This window comes from Limanda limanda, chromosome 15, assembly GCF_963576545.1.
Source record: "Limanda limanda chromosome 15, fLimLim1.1, whole genome shotgun sequence".
NCBI lineage: Eukaryota > Metazoa > Chordata > Actinopteri > Pleuronectiformes > Pleuronectidae > Limanda > Limanda limanda.
The window spans coordinates 5,378,932-5,403,427 of NC_083650.1; the positions used below are offsets into that span (position 1 = coordinate 5,378,932).

Here is a 24,496-nt window from a genome sequence, read left to right on the forward strand (position 1 = left end):
ATGCTAGTTTTACAGTTCATATAAGGAAGAGCGTGTGTCAACAGGATGAGCTTCAATGAAACCTGAGCTTGTTATATTCAGCAATTTACATTAATTAAATAAAGCAATAAATGGTATGTTGATCCAGGCGTTTAGAAATGTCAACAGCATGCAGATCATTTATTTAATTAAAGCACCAGTATTTTCTTTTTTTTGTAGGAGTAGAGCTGTTGTCATTAGACATGTGGCACTTACCTTTTTGAAGGAGCTTGTTCACAGAACTTTTATACTCTCCAGGATAATATTACCCGGCAGCCAGTTTGGGTCCCGAGTGGTTATCCATTATTCTTTTTCTTTTTATCTTTGTGTAATGTTAGAGCGTATTGAGCATTGTGATTTTTTTTGCATTACAGTAACATGTGAGCCTCCCTGTCCTCATCTGTCCTCATCCGTCCCATTGTCCTGTTATTGCTGACAGAGGAGGGTGCGTTTGCTTGTTATCTGTTTACAAGTAAAGGTTTGTTCAGAGCGCGATCATGTTACAGCAGAAACCCATGATAGTCCCGGTCAGGTTCACACAAACACACGCACAACAGTAGTGTAGCTCAGTGAGTGTTGTGTGATCCTCCAGCAGTCAGGTTTCAGCAGAACTGTCTTTTGGCCTAATATCTGAAATATTATTAATGGTGTTTTTAAGTACTACCAATTTTAATAATCACGCAAATCATTTATGACTTGTTGCTTTATATAAAGTCTCTCCTGGCTCTTTTTTTAGGTTTACATTTTGATATATTTTACATTTATATTTTATTTGATATCAATTATTCGTTCCATACTAAGTAGAGTAAAAAATTCAAGAGGCCTTGATTACATTGAGAAACATTTTTAGCTTATGGATTTTCTGACTAAATGATTTTAACTAAATCATTTGTTACTAGCCAAAAAAGTTAGACCTTCGAGTTTCCTTTCCTTTTTTTGTGTTGCCCAATTTACTAACAAACCAACATCAGGACAAGAAGGGAATGTAATATTCATAATTACTGCAATTGAATGAAATACTTGTACACTCTCACCTCCTCTTATCTCATCTCCTCTAATCTCATCTCCTCCTTATTAGGAAAAAGACTTGACCCCCTTTAGAGAAAATGTCCTGATAGTGTTTGATTGGCTGGTGGTTGAGAAGTGTGAAGAGTTCATTTGGAGGCTCTTGATGGACAGCGAGCTACAGTAATGAGAACACTGTGTTAGCAGAAGAGAGAGAAAGAGAGAGAGAGATATCTCTGCCAAACTAAACATTCACTCTCTCTCTTCCTTTCTGCGCCCCCTCTGTCCGTCAATCAGCTCTCTCTCTCTTTCACGGTTCCTCTCTTTGCCTCTTACTCGCTCAATTAACCCCCTTTCCTCTCAGTGCGTTATTATTTTTTTGCTAACTCTTTGCTGTAGTAGAGAGATTTAATATAACTAATACAAATCTAGCATTTTGCAAATTGTGTGTGAGCTCCCTTTCTTAAAAATGTGTAATAAAATGTGTTTTTCTGAATGTGTGTTTGTAGCATGATGTGTCAGCCGTAGCTCTGAAGGCAGCGCTGGACGGCGTGGTGCAGGAGTGTGTGAGCTTCGTGGGAGTGGACATCAACATCTGCTCTGAGATCCTGATGAGGTAAAGCCAGTGCACACACACACACACATGTATATATTTGTCCTCATAAGCAAGTGCACGTGTTACACCTGAGCACTTTCTCCTCCTCACATGCACACGCACACTAATTGTGAGATGAATAGGCCTCAGACCTCTGACATACTTTCCCTCAGCAGTCACAACATGGCAAAGCTTCATTCACACTTGGGCACAGACGCATGCTCCATACACACACACACACACACAGACACAAACACACACACAAACACACACACACACACACACACACACACACACACACACATACACACACACACACAGACACAAACACACACACACACGTATAGAAGTCCCACCAGCTTTCTGTTTAGACTAATGCTTCACACCCTGGCCTGGCTTACTGGGCTGACTGGAATCAACAGAGGGGATTAGTCAAGGTACATACACACACACACTCGTTTACATACATGTATGTGTGTGCAGAATACTGTACACACACATATTTAGCATGAAATGTACAGGACAAGCACAGGAAGTCCTCAAATTTGATCCACACAGACACGCTTCATACAAACGGTGTGAAAGGATCTGGCCTCAGCTGCAGGGCAGGCATCAGGTCATCTGTTTACCTGTCTGCTCTGCAAGTGAGCTTTTTCCACTCCTGCCAGAAGTCATGCTACACACTCACACACACATTAAACACACTTAGACGTGTTGATGACTGAGGTATTATGTGGAGTGTTGACATAGCGATGTGTTTTAGCATCGGTGAGTCACTGCGGACATTAACAGAGTCGACCTAATTGAGTTTTAAATCACCTCATGTTTGCTCGGACGAAACGGGACAAACACACTCACTAAACATTGGCGCACGTGCGTCTCTTGTGACTGTCGGTCCTGCTTCGCCTGAAGTGCCAGGTCACGGTCTGTTAGCTCTGCTGTTTTTGTTTGTATATGGTAGAAATCTGGTGTGAAGCAAATGTTTCAGAGCTGTGTGTTATTAGTAATTGTGTAGATCTTTTGACACTAAACTTTAGTTCTAGTGTTTTCTTACAGTAGCATCCGACGTCTGTTTTGTCTCCCCAGGCATGTGGCAGGTCTGAACGTGAGCCGGGCAAAAAGTATCGCTGAGTGGAGAGAGCAGAACGGTCCCTTCATGAACAGGGAGCAGCTCAAACTGGTCAAAGGCATGGGGCCCAAGAGCTTCCAGCAGTGTGCTGGCTTCATTAGGATCAACCCACAGACCCTAGACAGGTACACGTTCACGTGTGTTTGAGACGGGCACATTGTGATTAATCCCAGATCACTGAGTTCAGACTGGCAACATCCTTTGTGTCTTTTAATAGCGTTTGTGTTATGTTTGGTTTTATGAACTGTTTTAATTGCTCTGCTTTTTATTTCCATTTTTGTTCCATTAAGCGCTTTATGACCCTCTTAAGAGAAGTGCCATATAAACAAATTTTATTACAATTATATTATTAGTATCATGTAAAGATCTATAGACAGGTTTCATTGACATTATGTATTGCAGGTTTTCAAAGAAATGCAGATGTAGCTCTGTCCATGCTGTGCTGAGGAACAGGGGTATACATATATAGAGCAAATTTCATTGATCCCATCAAAGTATTAATAACACAATATGTTTCATGTACATTATTTAAAGAAGGTGGGGTGAGTAGTTGTTCATTTCTGGTGGCGTGAGGTAGAATAAAGGAAATTCTTTAGAAACTATGCCTCAGTTACTTTAGATCTATCTCCCTGTGCACGGTTTTATTTATTAATGCTGAGTCTTAATTGGAGTCTAGGTCAAAATACAACTTGCCAAACAACCTGCAAGACCAGATACTTGTATTTCCTCATAGATTCAAAATCCTTTTCTTTTCCAAACAGTTTGAAAACCTCACCTCACCCTGAACCATCAGTGCCAGAGAAACCAGCAGCCAAGAAGGGCAAAGGAAAGACTTCAGTCAATGTATCAACCTCATTTAACCCTCTGGACCAGACCTGTATTCACCCCGAGTCCTACCATGTGGCACAAAGGTATAGTACACATCAACACACACACACACACAGCCCACCCCATCGGCAGGAGCGTGTTTGGGCTGAGATGGAGTTGATTTTGACACCGTCTCATATGGGGCTGGTTACAGTGGTGGAGGACTCTGATTTGATTTACACAGACATGGGATACAAGAGAGGAGGCGTTGGCTTTGTGCGTGTGTGTGTGTGTGTGTGTGTGTGTGTGTGTCTCTGTGTGTCCTCGTGTGAGAAATGATTGTTAGCGCTGCCGATGCTGATATCAAAAGCACATTGAACTTCCACCCGGGACTTCTGTGTCCTGTGTGTGTCTTTGTGTGTCAGAGGAGGACTGACAGACAGAGAAATAGGGCGGGCCTTCTCTAATACAGCTGTAGTCACTCAACTGTGTTTAGTCTACATAAGTTCTGACACTAGTGGTTCTAAGCATCGCTCTAATGGGCTCAGAACATGTGTGTGAGTGGACGTGTCTCTGTGTGAAGATGGATCGATGCTGCTTGTATGAAACCCTGTTTTTTGCCGTCATTTTTTACTTCAGCTCAGCGACCTGTGTGTATATCTGTATTAAAGAGTTCTTCAAAGGCTTAAGATTAAGAGAAGTCTCTCACTCTTGTCTCTTTAAAAACACACATCTTTTACGTTTTGTCTTGATTTTATCCGTCCATCCCTCTTTCATTCTCTGTCATGTTCCCCTGTTAACTGACAGCCGATAAAATTGCAGTTTATTTTATTTAAATCAAATATCTTTTATAGAAATCTTGAAGCAACATTTATACTGATATATATAAGTATGGGAATGTATATTAAAATGTAATCATGGACAGTGAAAATTACTGTACACTCCAAGTCTTGTGCGTTTTTTAAATTTGTGTTTTTATTTTGTCGCAGAAAACACTTTTCTGCTGCTTTATTTGTTCACTAAATATCCAACACCTAGTCAAGTAGGTGGCACAACCCTAGAAAATTCAGTCTGATGTTCATTTCTCAGTCCTGCCACTTGTGTCTTTACTCTCTCCAACTTCATAATTAAATCCTACTCCTGTTTCTCACCACTCTACTTATCATTCTCAGCTTCTACATTTTTTCCTACCGTCCACAACTCTTAACCCCGTGTCGGCAAATGCTGTATTCTTTGTTTTGACTAGCTTCTAATCCCTGTCTGGGAATCTACTCAATTCACTGCTGATTAATATCTCACTTGATACACATATATTTAGTGATGGTCTCATTTTTTTACAAGGCTATGCAGAATTTGAGAGTTGTGTGTGTATATATATATTTTCTAAAACCTCTCGAAGCACGTGTTGTGGTTTCACAGTAAGTCACGTCCCGTTTTAAATGTTAACGACGTCGGACGACAGAAAAAGCCGCGCATGTCAGCACTCGCTCTTCCTAGGAATTTTGAAAGCCTTGTTTACTTTTGATACAGTGGAAAATGAATCACCTGATACTTGAAATCTGGGGGCGTTTCCCGCCTCCGCACCACAGACCATCCAGCTCGGTGAGAGTGTAGTTGAGTCTGATTTGTGCTGTCTCCTAACAAAAGTCCTCAGATTACAGCTGTGATGTTTAGGCTTTGATTCACCTGTTTGAGTTCTGTTGTCACTCATTCAAAGTGATGGTTTAATCTGGATCTAGACGGGTGATGGGAGAGCTCAGACCTCCATCAAGGCAACAAAGCCCTATCTCACCATGTTCAAGAAAGTGGGGGGGAAATCCTGGATTCACTCCAAACCTAAATGGGTTCTTGCTCTGACATTGTGACAGCCTTCCCCCAGACTTTGTGGAAATTAGTTGTGTAGCTTTTGCACAATCCTGCTACACAGACAAACAAACAAAGCAATGAAAACACAACCTCCTTAGTGAAGGTGATACAAAAAATGTCAGTGTACTTAACTTTTGAATGGGTTTCCATTCCACTACCAGTTTTAGTGTCATGTCAGTCATATTTTTATCTGTTAACTCTTCTCTTCTTCCTTATAGTCAATAAGTAGATCATCTTGTATTTAGTACCTCTTTAAATTATAAACTCAAATTGGATATAGAGCTTTAGGTTTGAGGACCTTTTTTCACATCCTCACGAACAACAGCTCAGGACAGGAGGTCTGGAGCGAGGATTGTGAAGGAATGTGTGTGTGTGTGTACGTGTGTGTGTACGTGTGTTTGTGTGTGTGTGCGTGTGCGTGCGTCTTTATGGTTTATAAGGAATATCATGTTCATCACATTAGAGAAACTGGATCCTCCATCACTGCTCCCAGCCCACACATCATCTCCTCTTTGTAACCATATACCACCACACACACACACACACACACACACACACACACACACGCACACAAGCAAGAACACAAAGGCATAGACACAATTTGTCCACCTTTTGTTTCACAACTGGTATGATTTGTTTGATTAAAGCAAAACATCTCTCCAGTGAAGATTTTCTGTAAAGAATGTTAATAATCAGAGGAACACAATCCAGAATATTTCACATCAAAATATCAGTGAAGTGTATTGTGTTACTCTGGGGGGGGGGGGGGGGGGGGTCCACTCTGTGATGAATATTTCCCTGATATGTAACAGTTGGGGCCCAATAACTTTATAATACAAGTCAGAATAGGTTCTTGCTGTGGGCCTGGATAAAATCTGTATCCTAGCCCACCCAACCCCTCATTCACACAGTCTCACACACACAGTCTCACACACACACACACACACACACATACACACACACTGTGTTGGTCATAATTATATGAGTATGAACCCGACAGTGGTGTGGGCCCCTAGACTCCTGGTACCCCTTAAATACTAACATACAGCCCTGAAAAATGAGATGGGCAACACACACACACACACACACACACACACACACACACACACACACACACACACACACACACACACACACACACACACACACACACACACACACACACACACACACACACACACACACACACACACAGACACACACACACCTGGAAATATAACCCACCATCCACCAAAAGCATTGTAAGATTTAGAGCCACTCTCCTCCTTCCTCTCCCTCTCACAGATTTTGTCACTGAGGTTGTTTTGTCTTGACTTTGAACGGATCAGTGTTGGTGGAAAGAAGCTTGTCTCTTCACCACTGAGCCATTTCCGGCACACACTGAGCTTCTATATTGTACCGATCTGGCTCGTTGGTGTTGAGGGATTGATTCTGTTTGTCTCCTTCTCCTGGACGCGAGATGCTGACCCCCCCCCCCCCCCGCTCACAGCTGTCTCATACATAGTTTGTACACAAGCCGTGTCGCGTTACATCCGCACTGTCCCGGCCGCTGCCAAACAAGCATCTCCCAACAACACATTGCATGAATCAACTTTGTGTGTAGGTTCCTGTGTGTGTGTCCACCTGTTCTGTCCATCACGGGGTGGGGGGGTGGGTGGGGGGGGGGACAGCTGCGGAGTCTGCTTGGCGTCAAGCTGCCAGTGAGCGACATCCATCACGGTCGCTGCCCAGCTGGTGCGCACATGAATGCATGCATAGAAGCAAATGCAATCACATCTATCACCAACTCTGGAAAGTGCCTACTGTAAATAATTTATACGGAGTGCACATTACACACGCACTCAACACACATCCTATATTTTTCCATATTTGTAACTCCGGCTCCCTTTGCCAGTTTATTACCGAGTCTGTTTTGATTGTCGAGCAGCTAATTAGTTTGGATTTATTTCTCGGTGCTCGGTGAATTTTAAGTGGTGCAGCCGGACTGAGCGTCTAGACGTGATGGAGCTGGAACATCCTGCTAGAATAAAGTAATGTAAGGAGATTTTTTTTTTCCCCAAGCAGTTACCGGACGGACAAACAGTCCAACCTCAGCAAAGTGGAGGCACTTTCCTGAGACAAGGTGTTGGGGCGTTTACAGGCCCACTGCGGATTTATCTGATTTACTAGCGGGTAAAAATAAATGTGTGTTTTTCGGAACAGAACGCCAGGTCTCTGCAGCTCCCGACATTCTGTGTAATTACTCTCACACCTCCGTCCCCTCTCACTTTACCTGCATTAGCTTTTCTTTCCCTCCTTCCTGTTACTTAGCTTCTCCTCTCTTTTGGACTGTTCTACTATTCTTTTCCTCATAACTCTCCTCGGTCTGTCATCACTTTCCGCCTTCCCTACATCCACCCTCCCCCTTCCTTCTCTGACTACATCCCCCTGTAGGCCCTGTTCCCCCCCCAGCGGAGTGTAGAGGGTTGACCATACTTTCCGAGTTGTGTGTCAGCGGAGAGTTGCCAACTCATTCCAGTCATACGTTCACGCTTCACTGTTCCATTTATACTAAATGAGGGTCCGGGATTGCTCTGGCATTCCACGCATGTGTACCTGACCCCATATTACACAGAAAGTGTCAAACAACAAAATATACATGCATACATAATATATCTAATGTACCCGGACCATCCACAGTTGAAGTGTACAGTCACAAATTTTGGGTTGAATGGATGGATGACGACGTTTGTCAAAAGGAAACCCTAGATATAGACACTATGAATCCCCCTCTTTAAAGATTTGTCTCCCTTGTTTAGGGTTTTGTAGACTTGAGAGAAGAGCTTTCACACGTATCATCTCTCTCTCTGTAGATTTCTGTCCTTCGTGGGGGGGAGCGCAGACCAGATTGGCACCGCGGGCCTGCGACAGTGTGTGGAGAGAAAGGTTAGGACCAGTAGTGCCGAGGAACTGCCCCAGACACTGGACACCACAGCCGAGACCCTCAAGCTCATCATCGACGGCCTCACGCAGCCCCCCGGGTTCGACATACGACAAAGTAAGACTCCCGCCAATCGCAGCAGCACGGAAATACTGACCTCCACTCATTTTATGTGACACAGAAACACAAATATAATGAACATTTGAAGAAAAAAAACGATATTCATCCACGTAAACTCAACATTGACATAACACTGTCTTGTAACGGTTTGATATACGAGGTTGTGAGAAGAAGTTTAACAGTGTTGCTTTCTTCTTTTTGCACATTCAAACTATCCGTGTTTTTCATCATATAAAATTTCATAGACACTCGTAAAAGTGAGAGCAACCTCACAGCCACAGTAAAGTCTCTCAGTCTCTCGTCTTTCCTTCATAATGTTCTTTGCAGGTCCCTGCTGACTGATAGAAACTTGTATCTGACTGGTTTGCTGGTTACAACACACCCACGGACTCGTCTTGTGCCTTTCTTATAATAGGCACATCTTGGCCGTGTAACCTGATAGGAACTGACAGTGCTGCGGCTTCCTCCCCGTGGCCCGACAACACCAGCACTGTGTTTCTGACAGGGTGTGATGGGTCCAGCAGACAGTGTTGTTGGACAGAGTATCTTCACTGAGACACAAATACACAAAAGACCTCTGTTTTTCTCCTTAATCACATGCTCCTGAGTCTGGGCACACATAAATATAGCAATAAAATCATAAACAGTCACAAGCATTTCGATTTTTCAGCAAGTGAAGCTGTGGCTCAGGTTCTTATTCTGAAACATGTTTGTCACATCATTCACCCTATTTTCTTTTCCCTGTCTACTTTCTGGAAAAAGATGAAATATAAAAGCCTTTAGCTAAGAGTATATTATAAATACCGTGTAATATAGAAACTTGCACTTCAATTGTGTACGTGCACTTGTGTACTCGCTGATTCAGGAAAAGCAGAATAATCTACAAATATAAACTATTGGACAGGGCTGCTTGACATTTTCCTCATTTCAGTCAAAAATGGAAAGATGAAAAATACTGTTGCAGATTAGGTAGAATAATCAATCAATCAATCAAATTTTATTTGTATAGCCCATATTCACAAATCACAATTCGTCTCATAGGGCTTTAACATGGTGTGACATCCTCTGTCCTCAGCAAGAGTAAGGAAAAACTACTAAAAACACTTTTAACAGGTACAAATACGTAGAAACCTCAGAGAGACACATGTGAGGGAATAATGAAGTTAGGTGTGTGTTGTCCGTTTCCATCCAGCTTCATATCGAGGGGAACAAAGTTCAGCCTGGAGACCGAGTCAGTGCGAGCAAGCTCCTTTTTAAAATGAAGGAACGCAGCTCGGAGGTTCACTCTCGGGTTGGCCCTATTCGGTTGCAGCACACTATGCTTGGCCTCCGAGCCGGTGCTCAGCTGAGTAAACAGATGGGCCGAGACTACCGCATGTAATCAGTGCTGTGGGGAGGATAATTGGACCGGACTATTTCCTGGGGCGCGAGCCTTCCTTGTTTGTGTTAATGCTACAGAGAGGAAAAAGTTCTCTCATGCGCCGGCCCAGTGGAAAGTGGGGCAGGACAGAATGCAGAGGAACATGGAAGTATGTCGACACAAGTGTTTGGTTACCGCCTGACATGTAATACCTGTTTGTCATTTCTGCCCCCCCCACACACGCCACTTTCGTGCGTCCCCATTTCCCGGTTCTCTTCCCAAACATTTGTGCAAGCTGCAACTCATACTGGACTTTGTCACCGGTCTTCCTGCCTCACTGTCATCTGGCCACCTCATCCTTTTGATATTGTCTCTCTCTCTTTGCCAGATTTTGGGCAGGCGGACTTCAAGCAGGGCATCGTGTCCATGAGCGACCTGCGGGTGGGAGCGGTGCTGACGGGCCGGGTGGACAACACCGCTCTGTTCGGGGCTTTTGTCGACATCGGCGTGGGTCGCGCTGGCCTCATCCACAAGAGCCGCATCACGCTGGACAAGCTTCCTGCCAGCCAGCGCCGCCGCAGCCTGGCTCTGGGCCCCGGAGAGCGGGTGGAGGTCCGGGTCCTGAACGTGGACCCTCAGAGGGGACGCGTCGGCCTGGACCTGATCAGGGTTCTAGAATAAATGAATTCATATTCATTATTGACATTCTGTACCTGCATTTGACTCTTGACTGGGAATCGCACACGGACGACCCTGCAGATAACTTCATGACGATGACAGTGACGGTTATTCTTAGTTCTCACAATGTTCATTCTGCAGCTTTTGCAAAATGGTTCATTTAAAGACTGTTTGTAAGTGTTCAATTCAACCAGGAGGCTTGGAAACCTGAAGTTATTCCCTCAGGTTGCACTCTCAGCCTGAGTATTACTACCTGTGCATTGTTGACTTAGTGTTTTATGATATTGAACACCAAACTTTATTTCTCAATTTAGGGCGTAACCCTCTGGTAGGGCTCCACACACTGTCGGTCAGATCAGTAGAATCGAATGAGATGCCATGAAATCCATTTAGTTTGCACTTTAGCAGAACAGTGCTAATAACTGAGTAGTTTATTATGTTTCAGATATGAAATGATACTTGGATATTATTTACATGGTTTAATAGATCAATTGAATTTTTTTTTAATATTGTTCTGCTGTTTACAGTTCAATAAAAAAAGACTTTTGGTTTGTGTTATTCAAAGCACATGTCACGGTCATTGTGGAAACGTGAACAAAACGTCCGAGGGACACAACATATACATCAAAGTATTTGTTATATACCTTTTTTAATTATTTGTCTTTTGTACTCAATGTTGTGATCTATACTTCACACTGGAGAGGATGGGTGGTGGAGGATGGAAGAGATGGAGAAGGGTAAGGTGGTCGAACCAACAGCGGATTAGTGAAGTGCTGGAAAGACGGGAGAAAACACAAATGAAGTTTTTCTTGCAGACAACAGGAAGATGTGAATAAACAGATTGAGTGGGCTGTAGGGGGGATACGCAGAGAGGAGGAGGAGGAGGAGGAGGAGTGTGTGTTTCTATCTTCCAGACTGCTGCAGAGCCTCGAGGCTTTTTCGGCATGGTCCCAGACACAATTAGCCCAGGACACACACACACACACACACACGCACTCTAATCAGCTGCTTCAAAATTAATCCCAGACTCCCCATCCACATTATCCAATCTGTTTGTGCTCATGAAACTGGAATAAATAAAAATAAATAAATAAAAAACATAAAATATGGTTGGGAGAAGGCCCGGGGTCCCCTGTGCTAAACCTTATACCGAATGCAGAATACCTAACCACTGCTAGCGCCGCTGCCTCGGTTTCTCCCCTCGGGGAAACAAATGGAATATATTGTCGACACAAACAGAGATTTTCAAATGGAGATTAATCAGAAGTGGCAGTTTGCTTAGAGATGATCTGAGAAAAGGACACGCACACACACCCAGACTCGATTCACATCCTCCGTTTCATTGTCTGTCTTTACGTAGTCATTTCTGGAAAAGGAATTTGGTCTTGTAATCAAGGTGCCTGCTTCTATCTGACGCTAACTCCCTTTGTCATCTTGTTGTCTCTCCTTCCCTCTGATCTCAGGCATCGTCTCTTGTTTTTTGTTTAGTGTTTCCAGCGGTTTATTTTCTTGGGGAACACACAGATTTGTGCCAGTAAACACAGCTTCCCTCAGCATCATTCCTGCTTTTCCCACCTTTAATTTTCCTCCCTCTACTAAACGTGAGCGCACGGACGAGAGAGGCAATCTGGCAGCCAGCGACCGCTGCCCCTCGGAGCTTTTGTCAAACGCTGACCAGTAATGAGCCGGTGATGAGAAGCCGAGCGGCTGCGGGTGCAGTTCTCTGTCGTCCTCCGCTGCACCGCATCTCTTCTGTTGTGTTATGGATTGAGATCAGGTGCAAACTCTAGGTTTTGGTGAAATGTGAAGGAAATTGGTGGTAAGCAAGCCACTAAATGAATGTCACAGACGCACTCGTGAGACATCTGGACAGTTGTTGTTGCACAGGTCCCCAGGCTGTTGGAAGTCAAGTTAGCGAAGACAAATATCCCGAGTGGTCATGCAGGGCTCCGTGTCTTCATCCTCTTCTCTGCTCCGGGATCCAGCCACGGAGACGCAGGTGGAGACAAAGTCATCTGAACTTTTTTCCCACACGGTAGCAGAAGGAATATCTCTCACAGCTAGTAAACGTGTCCTGCCAAGCAAACACCGAGTGGAGAATATATCTGTCTCTGTTGATCTCTGGTTTCTCCGACCGCCTGTCAAAAACACAAGAGTAAACGTCTAAAGCATTGAAAACAACCGCTGAAGGATGCAGTGCTCATCACTGGGCTGCAGCTGCTACTATATTATAGTATCTAGAAATTGTATTTCTTTTTGTTAAACATACAAAATATTTAGGCATTCCTTGTCTACCTGCTTGTCTCTGTGACGACTACAGGGTGATTACACTGGTTTCTGCTTCCAACAGAAAATAACTACAGGTTACAGGTGAGACCACTGACCTCAAACTGGTCTCCACTGGGCTGTAGAGGAAAAACCTGTATTATCTGTGGTTCTACACATTGTGTTCCCATCAACTGTCAGCATTCGGCGACGGGCTCAAATCTGCATTAGACTTTGACCAAACCCAACGTTTGACAAAGAGAAACTATTGGTTGTCATTTTTATGTAATCAGTTGTGTAGACTAACACAAAGTTTGGTTCACCTGAAGTAAATGTGTGCGTTGGAATGGTTTATTTTTAGTTAATCTACTTGTTTGACTTATTGGATGTTTTCCTGCCGTCCTGAAGACGTTTCAGTTTGAAACATCTGTTTCTGAGCCGCTCTGATGCCCTTCACATGAATCAAATAGAGTTTGTGGTTGTGTTGCCTGGAAATAACTTTTTAAAGGGGGGACGGAAAGAAATTCAGCTATTATGGTGAGTCCAGGGTTTCTGCATTCAAAACTGATTCCATTGTGGTGCAGCTTGTTTTTGGTGAAGATTTTCTGTGTTTTATAGGAGTTGTAGTGTCTTCAGGTATTTTTCATTTGGTCGGACGTAACAGGAAATTGAAGACTTTAAAGTAGTTTTTCTGGATTTATTGTGATTAACATGTACTGACTTTTTTAAGACCAAACAATTAAATCAGCAAAATAATCCGCCTCGATTGATGATGGAAAAAAGGTTTTAGTTAGTGTGCATCTGTATTTATAAGAATGACAGTCCAAGATTACAAGATGATAAAACCCATTGTAACCAATACACTGTCAGAGATAGAGCACAAGGGAGAGGACCTTTACTTTGAAATATTTAACTTTCAACAAATTTATTTTGGCATATTTGTTGAAAGTTAAATCATTGGTTGTTGTTTTTTAACAAACACATCTCTTTTGTACACTTTGTGTTTTTCACGTGCTGGGTGGCACACATTGAAAATTTCCAGCTCAGACGGTGAGAAAGACTTTCTGGCATTTGGCGTCACAGGAGAAAAGAATATGAAAGAGGTTAGAGGAGAGACGGATGAATGGAGGTAGGAGAGAGAGAGAGAGAGAGAGAGAGGGATGGAATGAGACAGGAAATGAAAGGCTTTCTCTGGTTTCACTCCCTGTGACCTCATCAGTGTGATCATGGGTTTTATGAGCTTTCCCTCTCGACGCCCACACACCACCTCACACGTGCCAGGACACACACACACACACACACACACTCTGCAGGCTGTGTATTTCATTCACTGGCTCAGAGACAATCACACAGTACATGTGTTTTTGTCTCTCTGTCTGTAACGTTTCTCACAGTCTCTCAGTCAAACCTCTCACATATTTCATCATCACACACCAGAACGAACCCGACCAAGTAAATACTCAGAGTCACTGACACAGAAAAGAATCTCTCCTCTGACACTAACTGTAGGGAAAATATGATTGTCTGTGTAATGAAATAAAACCCTTTCACTAAACCAATTTGATAGAACATATATGACTGTCTGAAGGTAGGTCAACCGAGCTCATATCCCCGACAAGGCCCCACAGCCCCTTTAAATCCAATTGAGCAAAACCACAACATTTTAAACCACATATCTATTTAAGTCCACTTCATTTTGACTGGAAAAATCCTCAACATTACTTCTTGAAGATTCCTGAATTTTCTCCTATAGGACAAAACTGCTTCATACCTGTGTGGCGCATGAAAAGGAATGTATCTAATCTCATAAGAGTCTCGTGACGGCACATCTGGGATGAATCTGGTGCACAAATGTCCTCCTCCTGTCCGACTGTATCTGAGCGGGCGGCCCACTGTGCTGAGTCCTGCTCGGCTACAGGGAACCCGTGGGGGTTTACAAAATGTCCTATGAAATCCAGCTGCTGTGTGAACGCCAAATATCACTGGTAAGGACAACGGGACGCATCTGTCGTTTCTGATGCACCCCCCGGCCAAACTGTTGTCATGCTATGATATTTTTAGGAGGAAGAGTTTGCAGGTGTCAAAGTGGAAACTAAAATGAAAACAGCTCGGGATGAGATTCGCTGCCACGGCAGGTAAAATAAAATCAATGATTGCTGAGGAAAACAATCAGACAGAGAAACTGTCCCATTGTCACTCAGGATTGCAGCGGAGCCTCAAAAGCCCCCCCGACACCAGTCACCTGCCACAAATATACACGGGCACAAGGACAAAAAGGATTATTTCCATGAAGTTGCTCCAGTCGGCAGGTGATGGCGCTGTGCTACGTCTGTGGAGGAGCAGGAACACTAGTTTCTCCTCCTCTGGACCTGGATTCAGAGTTCTCACGCAGGTCCAGATGGGCAGAGTCACATTCCACCTTCAAAGGGAAGATTAGATTCCAAGTCACAGGTTGATATCAGCAGCACTACCCCTGCTGTGGAGAGGATGAGCGATGGATGAGTATTTGGGGAATGTTTCAGACTCTTGTGCTTTTGTGTTGTTCTTTTTGTGTTGTTCTGTGTTTATTTAGATCTATAGAGCGTCACATTGACCACCTAGACTTGATCTTCTAGACTTTTCAGAAAATCCTGTATAAGTCTGGAACCAAGCCGACCAGCTACAAGACAAATTGTGACCATAAAACATTTGACATCTGTACATAATTATTATAAGAGTGAATAAAACTACACTTTTCCCTTTGAACTCTTCTCCACATTTCTAAAAAAAAACTGCAGTATGTCAGAAAGTGAAATCCTGGTTGTTCTGTGGTACATGTAATGTAACGCTGCACCACACAGTGTTGTGGCAAACATTTCCATGGTAACAAAGAGCTCTACCAATCAGAGATATCACTATTATACGTGAGGATTGTGGGTAGTTGAGTAGTTCTCCTTGACATTATGAGTAAAATGCAGTTGACATCATGAAGCTTCTACAAGACGATTAACAAAAGTAGTTCCACAATCTCAAAGTTGGTGGGGATTCTAACTTGGATGATTACATTATTATAGCTGATAATCATAATGTCCAACCAGAAAACAAAAAGGATTTTTACTCCGGAAACCGTGTTGTTGAGCTTGATTACAAACTCAAAGATAATGGGAACACGACATTACAGAAGCTATTAAAAAAATCCCTAATTCACCATCAGTGGATCTTCAGAGTCTTCCTAAAGTGTTCCTGATGAAGGCGCATTAAAAGCACATCTACTGGGAATTTACAAAAAAAAAAATCCCTTTCTCTTCATTTATTATCTGTGTGGCCTAAAAGGTGCGACACACCTCCTAAGATTTTAAGTCTGCAGGTTAAATCCGTGTCCAGGAAGCAGCACTTTGCTCGTCTAAATCCGTGTGTAATCTGTGTTCAGGAAATTGCTCCCACGTGTGTTAATGCTTCTGACAGCACTATTAGGCCTCAGTATTAATGGCTTGCCGAAATACGCAGCTAAACAAACAACTGCCACTGCTGGAGGACTCCACGTGTCTCTGCCCCCCCGAGGGCTCGACACAGGTTGGAGATGTTACATGAACCCCTTTATACGGTAGCAGCTCGAAACGCTAATTGTTATAATGCAACATTTAATCAATTAGAAAAGTGAGGTAACAGTCTTTACTGAGCGGGTGCTGTGTCCGTCCACTTCAATATTCAGGCTACAAGTATTGCAGCCTCCCAAATCATGTATTTATTTTATCAAAGTGGCCAAATCCTTACTGATAATAACACAGTAGAGAATATAACTTATGTGTAATTAATATAATCAGTTTTTTCACTAGGTTTCCCCCTACAAATGGTGGGAAAAAAAACATAATTAGATGAAATATTCCATAACTTAACTGTTTTTAAGTGAAATCCCCCTGTAAACTCACACTTCCTTCCTCACCCCCCCCGACACAAGGTTGCTATGGTCTCGGATTGTGTTCCCAGTTGGACGAACAGGAGATGTGTCGACGCGATACGGTCGTGTGTGTGTGCGTGCGTGTGAGTGACTCTGCTTTGACATTTCGAGCCTGTGTGTGTTTGCGTGTGTGTGTAAGAGAGAGAGAGAAGAGAGAGAGCGAGAGAGAGAGAGATCTCACCGGTGTTATGTATTGGATGTGTATAAAGGCTTCGCTCTTGGTAAATCCCCGGGGGCGGCGGCCTAACCCAAACACTCAGCTGTCAATCACGCCGAGCCACCGAACCCCCCCGGTCATGACCCGAGAGCAGGAAGAGGCCTTGTTGTCCCACAGCGGATCTGACTGTGTGACTCTGAAGGGAACCATGTACTGTACGGAGAGATGCATCCGCGTGTTCAACTTTGCTTTTTCAGTTTCGTGCACGTTTGTGTGCAGCAGAAGTTCATAGGATGGGATGGGGGGGGCTTTTTGGGGGAGCTTTTTGCATGTGACTTCTGGAACGACCCTCAATCAACACAAGCGTATTAGTTTCATCTGACTCATGGCCGAAGTGTTCAGTGTAACATAATACACGTCTTCATACAGACTCTGCCCCAAACGTCACCACCTCACATAATATTATTGGTAGAAGACTTCAACAGCATCTTGTTGACTGGGCCTGTAGAGTTTCTACAGAGCCGTTACTCTTCCTGGTAAATCTACTGTTAAATCTGATATGTTGGTATCGGCCCTGATACTGACCTTGTTCAGCAGGTTAGGTTTCAGCCTCGGACAAAACAGATCCATGTTACATAGGCTGCCGTTTCCTTGTCAGCATTATTATGAAATCTGGCGTCTCACCGATCAGGCAGCCAACTCAGAAATCCCTGTCTTAGATTTTCCTTTTATAAAAATCAGATATTCACAGTGAGATATGCTGATTGCTGTTGGACCATGAGTCAGTAAAAAGAAAAGTTACGTCCACACGACCTTCGATTTACAAACAACACAAACAACTCACTCAAACAACCACACCGGGCCAGTAGGTGGCGATAAAGTTAGATTGATGATCAAGTCAAAAAGGAAAGAAGAACGCTGTGGTTCAAGAAATAGTTAGCGACACAGACTCTTGTGAATGTCGGGTATGTGGTGTAGTGATGCTGAATGTATCTACACACTTATAATAACACCTAAAAGTAGTGTTAAAGGTCCAGTGTGTAGAGTTTAGTGACATCTAGTGGTGAAGTTACACGTTGCACCTCACCCTCCCCTTCCAAACATGAAGGAGAAACCTGTGGAAACTTCATTTGACATAAAAACTCAAAAGGTGTTTAGATTGTCCAGTCTGGGCTACTGTAAAAAACCTGGCGGCCTCTGTGGAGAGGACCAACTGTAAATATAAAGTATTTCAATATAAAGGGTTAATTTTGGGGTCAAGAATACAACAATTAGTACAATTTAGATTAAAAACACGAGTGGAAACATAACTAGGATTATTTTGTATTAACTTTCTGCCTTTCGATCCCTTTCGCCTCAATCTTGAACACTGGACCTTTAACCAAACGTAGAGAAGATGGTTTATATCCATTGTTGTTGTTGTTTCTGGAACATGCACAAAGCAACAGTGAAAGAGAGATTTAAAACAATGTTTGCTTGTGGACGGGAAAAAGTTGAGAATATAATTTTTTGAGTTTACTGGTAACCCAGTGACAAGCTTTTCGTATCATTCGGTTCAGTTTCCTGTTTCCAGCTCTCACCCGACATTAAACTGGATCATCAGCATCAGTAAAAAGATGATTCCACGAGGACTCTTCTTAGCTCTTTGCCCTTGGGGATATTTCCAGTTGCTTATGTATATGTTTCCCCCGGTTTTGGGGTCCTGTGTAATGGTGGAGAAATATTGAACAATTTATTTCCCCGCAGAGGAAAGACACTGATGTGGAATGAACCCAAGAAAGAGAAGCTATGCAGATTGATTTTCTTTTTAGTCTTTCTTCTCCTTTCAAAGTAAATATTGAAATGTATACTATACACTGTAGTTCTCCAGGAGGGGGGGGGGGGGTGAGGCTATTTTCAGCTGCCTGGCTCCGATTGCTCTTTGGTAAATAAAATCACCAGCCTGCCATCTTCTTCAGCATCTCGTCTGCCTCCTGCAGAGTCTCCCCGACCACGTCTGTCCTCGAATATGTGATCCACTCGAACACGCAAAGGAAAATACTATCGAGCCATTATCCCTGTGTAATGTACTGTACACCAACACGTCATTGTTAGTCAAGTGTGCGCTTGCAGCTCATATTGTTCACAGTCTCTTTAGAGGCAGAAGAGTCACTTGATGTTCACAGTGGGCAGAAACAAATCAAGACATTTAAATATATTTGAGCTTTTCTCTAAAACGGCCTTTGTGTCTGTGGCAGTTGATTTTTTGGTGCGACTTGTTTCTCACGTCTCACTGCAGAAGCTCTCACACGTGCACTGAACTCCAGAGATTCCCCTGAAATGATCCGTCTCTGTGAGACTTAAAGACCAGTTTAAATTCATAGGGGCACCCTGTCTAGTGCCCCTGAGCAAGGCACCTTACTCCCCTAACATCCGCTCCCCGGGAGCCGTACATGGCTGCTCACCGCTCTGTGTGTCCTGCACCAGATGGGTTAAAAGCAGAGGTTACATTTCCCTCCTTGCATGAGTGTGCTTGTGCATGTCTGTGCATGTGTTTGGGACAAATAAATGTAGCTTAATCTTAATCTTAATCCTAATTGACCCTTTGAATGTCTAGAAGTGTATTATAAACACTTCAACCTCATCTGCCCGTGCATCTGTTCCAACACAACCGACATGTGACCTTCACGTCGACCTGCAGCCTTTCTGCAGTTTGAATCATAACTTCCAGGCAACATGTTTGTTGTTCTAACATATGCGTCCGATTTCTTCTGCTTTCTCCTGAAGACGTTTACAGTTCGTATCAACATCTCGAGCCGTGTTTGATGTTTTCCATGTTCAGCCAGTAACAACACGAGGGCTCAGGGATAAGCAGACATACAGTCCCAGGTCCCACTTTGATGCCAATGTAAATCCTGCCATGGAAAAGTGTGTATCAATTCTGCTTTTTCTCTTTTCTTAATTTATTGCACCGCTTAGGCAGATTAAAAATGACTGCGGGACCAGGAGAGGAAAAGAGCGGCTCTCCAACTCACACACATGTGATTTCATTCCAGTGAAACCCGAGAAGCTAATTAAATATAATGAAGATCTATACAAAACCAAATGGCCTGTGAGGGCTGGAGAGAGAGGGAGAGCCAGCGAGAGGCTGAGCCAGGGAGGGCCAGCGAGGTGTGTGTTCGGGAATCGTCTTGTTAGCGTGTGTTTGTGTGTCCACCTCACCTGCCTGTGGAAAAACCCAATGGTTTGCTGTGGTTTCCCGGGAATAAACTTCCTCCCTGTTCCATCTGTTCGGCCGCACGTCACCCAATCAATCGCACACCCGATACCCGCGCTGTTCTGCCAGCCGGCCAGCCAATCACAGGAGCCGGCGGTGGTCATGTGATACTCCAGAGACAGTTGGCAGCCCATTTGTAATGTACAGTTAACTGTATAATGGTATTTCAACTGCACTGGAAACCACTAGAGTGTCTTTGTGTGCGTATGTATATGTGCGTCGGTCTCTGCACACGTATCACGTTTCATTTCTGTGTGCCTGTGTGCACACTGTCGATGTCGCCTTTATTTAACCTGGTAGATACTTTTACACATTTACATGAGAAAATAGGTTTTGCATCCGATCATCAGCCTGTGGCACTAATGTGTGTTTCTGCTGGATTGGACTGAAACGACTTTAGTGCAGATGCTCAACGGACTCATGTCTTAACATCTGAGTCTGAACTTGGATCACTGTAGATTAACACGTTCTTCAAGTTTTTATAAAGTTTTCTTTTGCCCTTTTGTCCTTCTTCCCAACATCCATTTTGTTTGTTCCAGATCTACTTGCATTAATAAAGACTTTTTCCATGTTGCTCTGTTGTAACTGTTGTTTCACTCACCGTTTCTCAAGCAAACAGAATGTGGAGCATGATCCTTATTAAACGGGGTAAAAAGACATACAAACCTCAGAGAGAGTATTTACAACATTGAACAGAAGAAACAGTTTGTCACATAGTGGAAAGTGTGTCAACCGCACAATATGGCCAACGCGAAGAAGGTGATCGGTGCAGGAGAAAGAAAGAAAGCCCATTTCAAACAGGCAGGTGGAGAACAGTCTCTGCACTAATTGTATAAACTTCTTATGCATGTACTCAAAACATATAATAAAAATGTAGAATCAGACATTGAAGCCTTTTACAATTTAGTCACATCTTGAAAATCAGAGAACAGTTTCTAAACTATCATTTCTAAACCTTTAGAACCTGTTGCTTCAAACTGTCCGGCTCCCCCGACAGATAAACACTTTCAAAACACACACTTCCACAGAATCCACTTGCTCGCCTCGCAGCGTACATCGAGCCCATTTCAGCCCGAGTATCAACCGTGTCTCCTCAGACATGAAAGTGATTGTTTAGACAGGCAGTGAAATTACTCTGTTACAGTGTGCATGTGTGAGGACACGGGGAAATGGACTTTCTTGCACCAGTGGTATTTATGATGGGTGAGTAAAAGAGGCGAGAGAGGGATGAAAAGGGAGGGATGGATGAGAAGCAGTTTTAGTCATCATGCTCTTTCTCCTGAGCCTCTTTGTGTGTTGCGGTCGGTTCATCCCGAGCCAAGTGGGAATAAGGATGTGGTGTGTGTGTGTGTGTGTGTGTGTGTGTGTGTGTGTGTGTGTGTGTGTGTGTGTGTGTGTGTGTGTGTGTGTGTGTGTGTGTGTGTGTGTGTGTGTGTGTGTGTGTGTGTGTTGTTCTCTGCGAGTGCTTCTGTGTCTGCCTGTGCTTGTGTGGTATTGCTGATGGAGAACAGCTTAGCGAGGACAAGCCAGACATGTGCAGGCTGCCAGGATCCTGCACACACAGTCCAACAGGAACCATCATTATTAATGCTTTAGTGAGAGTTCATCTCCATGTGGGGCCAATCAGGAGCCACCGCTGCTCATGAATCCGTCCCAGCAGTCTGTGGATCCGTGCGGCCAGCTGGCAGGTCGAGTTGGAGGCGTTGGACGGAGGAGAGGAATCCATCCTGTTACCTCTGCCAGTCTGCCTCTCGTACTGGTCTGCAGGTTACTGGTCCTGACTCCTTTCTGTGGCAGCTGGTGACGCGTGACGATGACACAGCAGGAGCTCCGTGCCAAACTCAGGGACTGACTGTGCTGCTCTGGATTATTGACTGATTCTTGTGTCTTTGGTCAACATTTTTAGTAACAACTTCTAAACAAAAGTTAAATAATCCGAGTTGTAGACCTTAAAAATACTTAAATATATAAAAATATGATATACTACATCTTAAATATGTTGCACCTTTTCTACTGATGAGTAATGTTTTTGTGACATGCTTAGTTTGGAATGTTTCAGTTTGTTTCAGAACTCGGTTTCTTCCCCCAATCGTCAATCATGGGGAAGTGTAAGTAATTCTGCGACTCTGATTTCCCTTCACATCTGTCCTACTTGACAATGCTCTCATATTATATTCATTATGGGCTGAAAAGGGTATTTTAATAGCCTTAATATTACCTACAGGTGACAACTGACAGCACAGAGAGAGAATCTAAGAGGGGGATCAACAAAACACATTCTCGAATCAGTGCCTCTGTTTTTGCGACGATAGAATAACTGAGGCAAATTATACTTTAGCCTATAAAATACACTGGTTGCACAAAGCTTGGTCAAAAATTATTTGCTGCAAAAATGTGACCCAGTCGTCTGTAAACGTCTGATTAGTTGTTAAAGCTTTGACACACTTTGACACACTGCAAAAAATAGATTTTGAGGAACTTGTGAAGATAATTTAAGAGAGAATACGAAGAGAGGCTAGAGAGTTATTTTAAAATAAGTAAATTGTCATTTGGGCAATCGTCAGTGTTCCAATACACATTCAATGATGTCAGTTCTGCACAGGAAATGAAAAAGCTGTTTACTGAAGAAACGGATGATTTACATCTTTTCCACTAAGTGTCACCGGCTCGTGTTACTTCAGTGCAAACAGCCACAGGTGCATCTGGAGGGAAAGAGGTTGTTTTATGGACCAGTCGTCTTTGTGAATTCAGGTTGTTCAAGTGCGGTTGGCAATTAAACTGCATCAATCATTTAGCATAAAAAATAAAAAGAGTGTAACTTAAAACTTCATTCAGCGCCTGCTGGGCTAGAGAGTGATGACCTATATAAGAATATTCATCTTTATGTGTGTGTTCATGTGTGTGAGGATCTGGCGCCATGCCTTTCTGTTGTAGTTACAGGAGCTTAGTATCCTGGAATGATGCAATGGGTTTCTGCAACTTGCCAACTTGCCAACTCGCCAGGGGCAAAACAACAACATCATCACACACACACACACACACATACACACACACAGACACACACACTGTGTAGGTGTAAAGACTTTTTAATTCTCCAAGCTAATTACGGTGGTGGTGGAGTAGAACCTGAGCTCCGACTTGGCCTGTGTGAGTCTTGATGGATCGTGTGCTTCGTTTTCTAGAGTCAAGTTCATAATATTTACTCAGATACGGCAGGAAATGAACGGCTCGAGGTTTCGGTCGTTTCACTTTACACATTCTTCAGGCCTCACTTTTTTGGCACTTTTTATTCAAATGTGAAATGAGATTAATCCCGTCTCCCTTTTGTTTTATTTTCTCACCGCTCGCCTGCGCGTCCCCCCCCCAACCCCCCGCTCTGCATATTTGTATCAGGAGTCACTAATTGGCTTGGAGACAAAGTGACACCCCCCCACCACCCCATCCCCCCATATGCTGCTCTCATCCACACTTACACTCACTGCACCTCTTTTCCGATTCCACCTGCTCCCTCTCTCTTTCCTTCATACTCACACATACATATTATTGTTAAAATCATCACTACTGAACCGTCACAGATACACGGACAGCTTGACTCCCTTGTTTACATTGTCGTCGGCCTTCCTTCCTTTTGCTTTGACTTTTAACAGCCATGCAGCTGGAAGCCAGACGGCTCCATGAACGCTCCTGGAGAGACCTTGCAGAGCTAGAATGATTCACGACTCTACATGGTTAGTATATTTTTATTGAAATAGTTTGTTCAAAAAGCGGGAAAAATGGGAAAATCTTTTTCCAGGAAAATGTCCTTCAATGTTTCTAAATTGGAAACAAAGACAGAGTGAGAGAGTTTCAGCAAGAAAAGGTAAATATATAAATAGTCTTTGGTAGAAAACATTTGGGAGCCTCTGATCTAATGATGAGCCAACAGTCAAAATGCATGAGCTCACTAGAACAGCACTCGATACCTCAAGGCCCAGCAGTGTCATTAGGAAAACACATTGAAATGTTGTAGATCTGGACATTTTTTATTTGGATAACAAACTCATTATAACTCAAATACTTATTCAGTAAGATCCATGCAAATCTGTAAAAAAATATCAAAAATGTTCTGTTATGCAACGGTTAAAAAAATGTGTCCGGATCCACGTCAAACGTTTATTGGTTCTTTCTTGGCTCGTGTCCCATTCTTCCACCGAGTTTACTGGAAATGTGCGCAGCAGCTTTAACAAACCAATGAATGGACAGTGGTGAAAATATAACCTCCCTGGATCAGGTAATAACATATCTACTGTAGAGGCATATTAAAGTTGACGTGACCCTTGTTTTCATGATTTGTTGTTTTAATCTAAAGGCCGATTGGCAAGTTGAAGAACACACGGGTCGAGT

The 24,496-nt window shown here is 43.3% G+C and overlaps 1 protein-coding gene across 1 annotated transcript in view; it reads left to right on the top strand.

Moving 5' to 3' along the window:
* The window catches only part of srbd1 (S1 RNA binding domain 1), a 47,616-nt gene extending 36,647 nt beyond the window's left edge, over positions 1–10,969 (top strand). Inside the window, exons 17-21 of the mRNA XM_061087457.1 lie at positions 1,533–1,639; positions 2,705–2,872; positions 3,509–3,658; positions 8,273–8,457; positions 10,209–10,969. Coding sequence (XP_060943440.1) covers positions 1,533–1,639; positions 2,705–2,872; positions 3,509–3,658; positions 8,273–8,457; positions 10,209–10,501 — 903 coding nt within the window. The 3' untranslated portion in view covers positions 10,502–10,969. The remainder of the gene's footprint in view (positions 1–1,532; positions 1,640–2,704; positions 2,873–3,508; positions 3,659–8,272; positions 8,458–10,208) is intronic.
* The last annotated feature ends 13,527 nt before the right edge of the window (positions 10,970–24,496 follow it).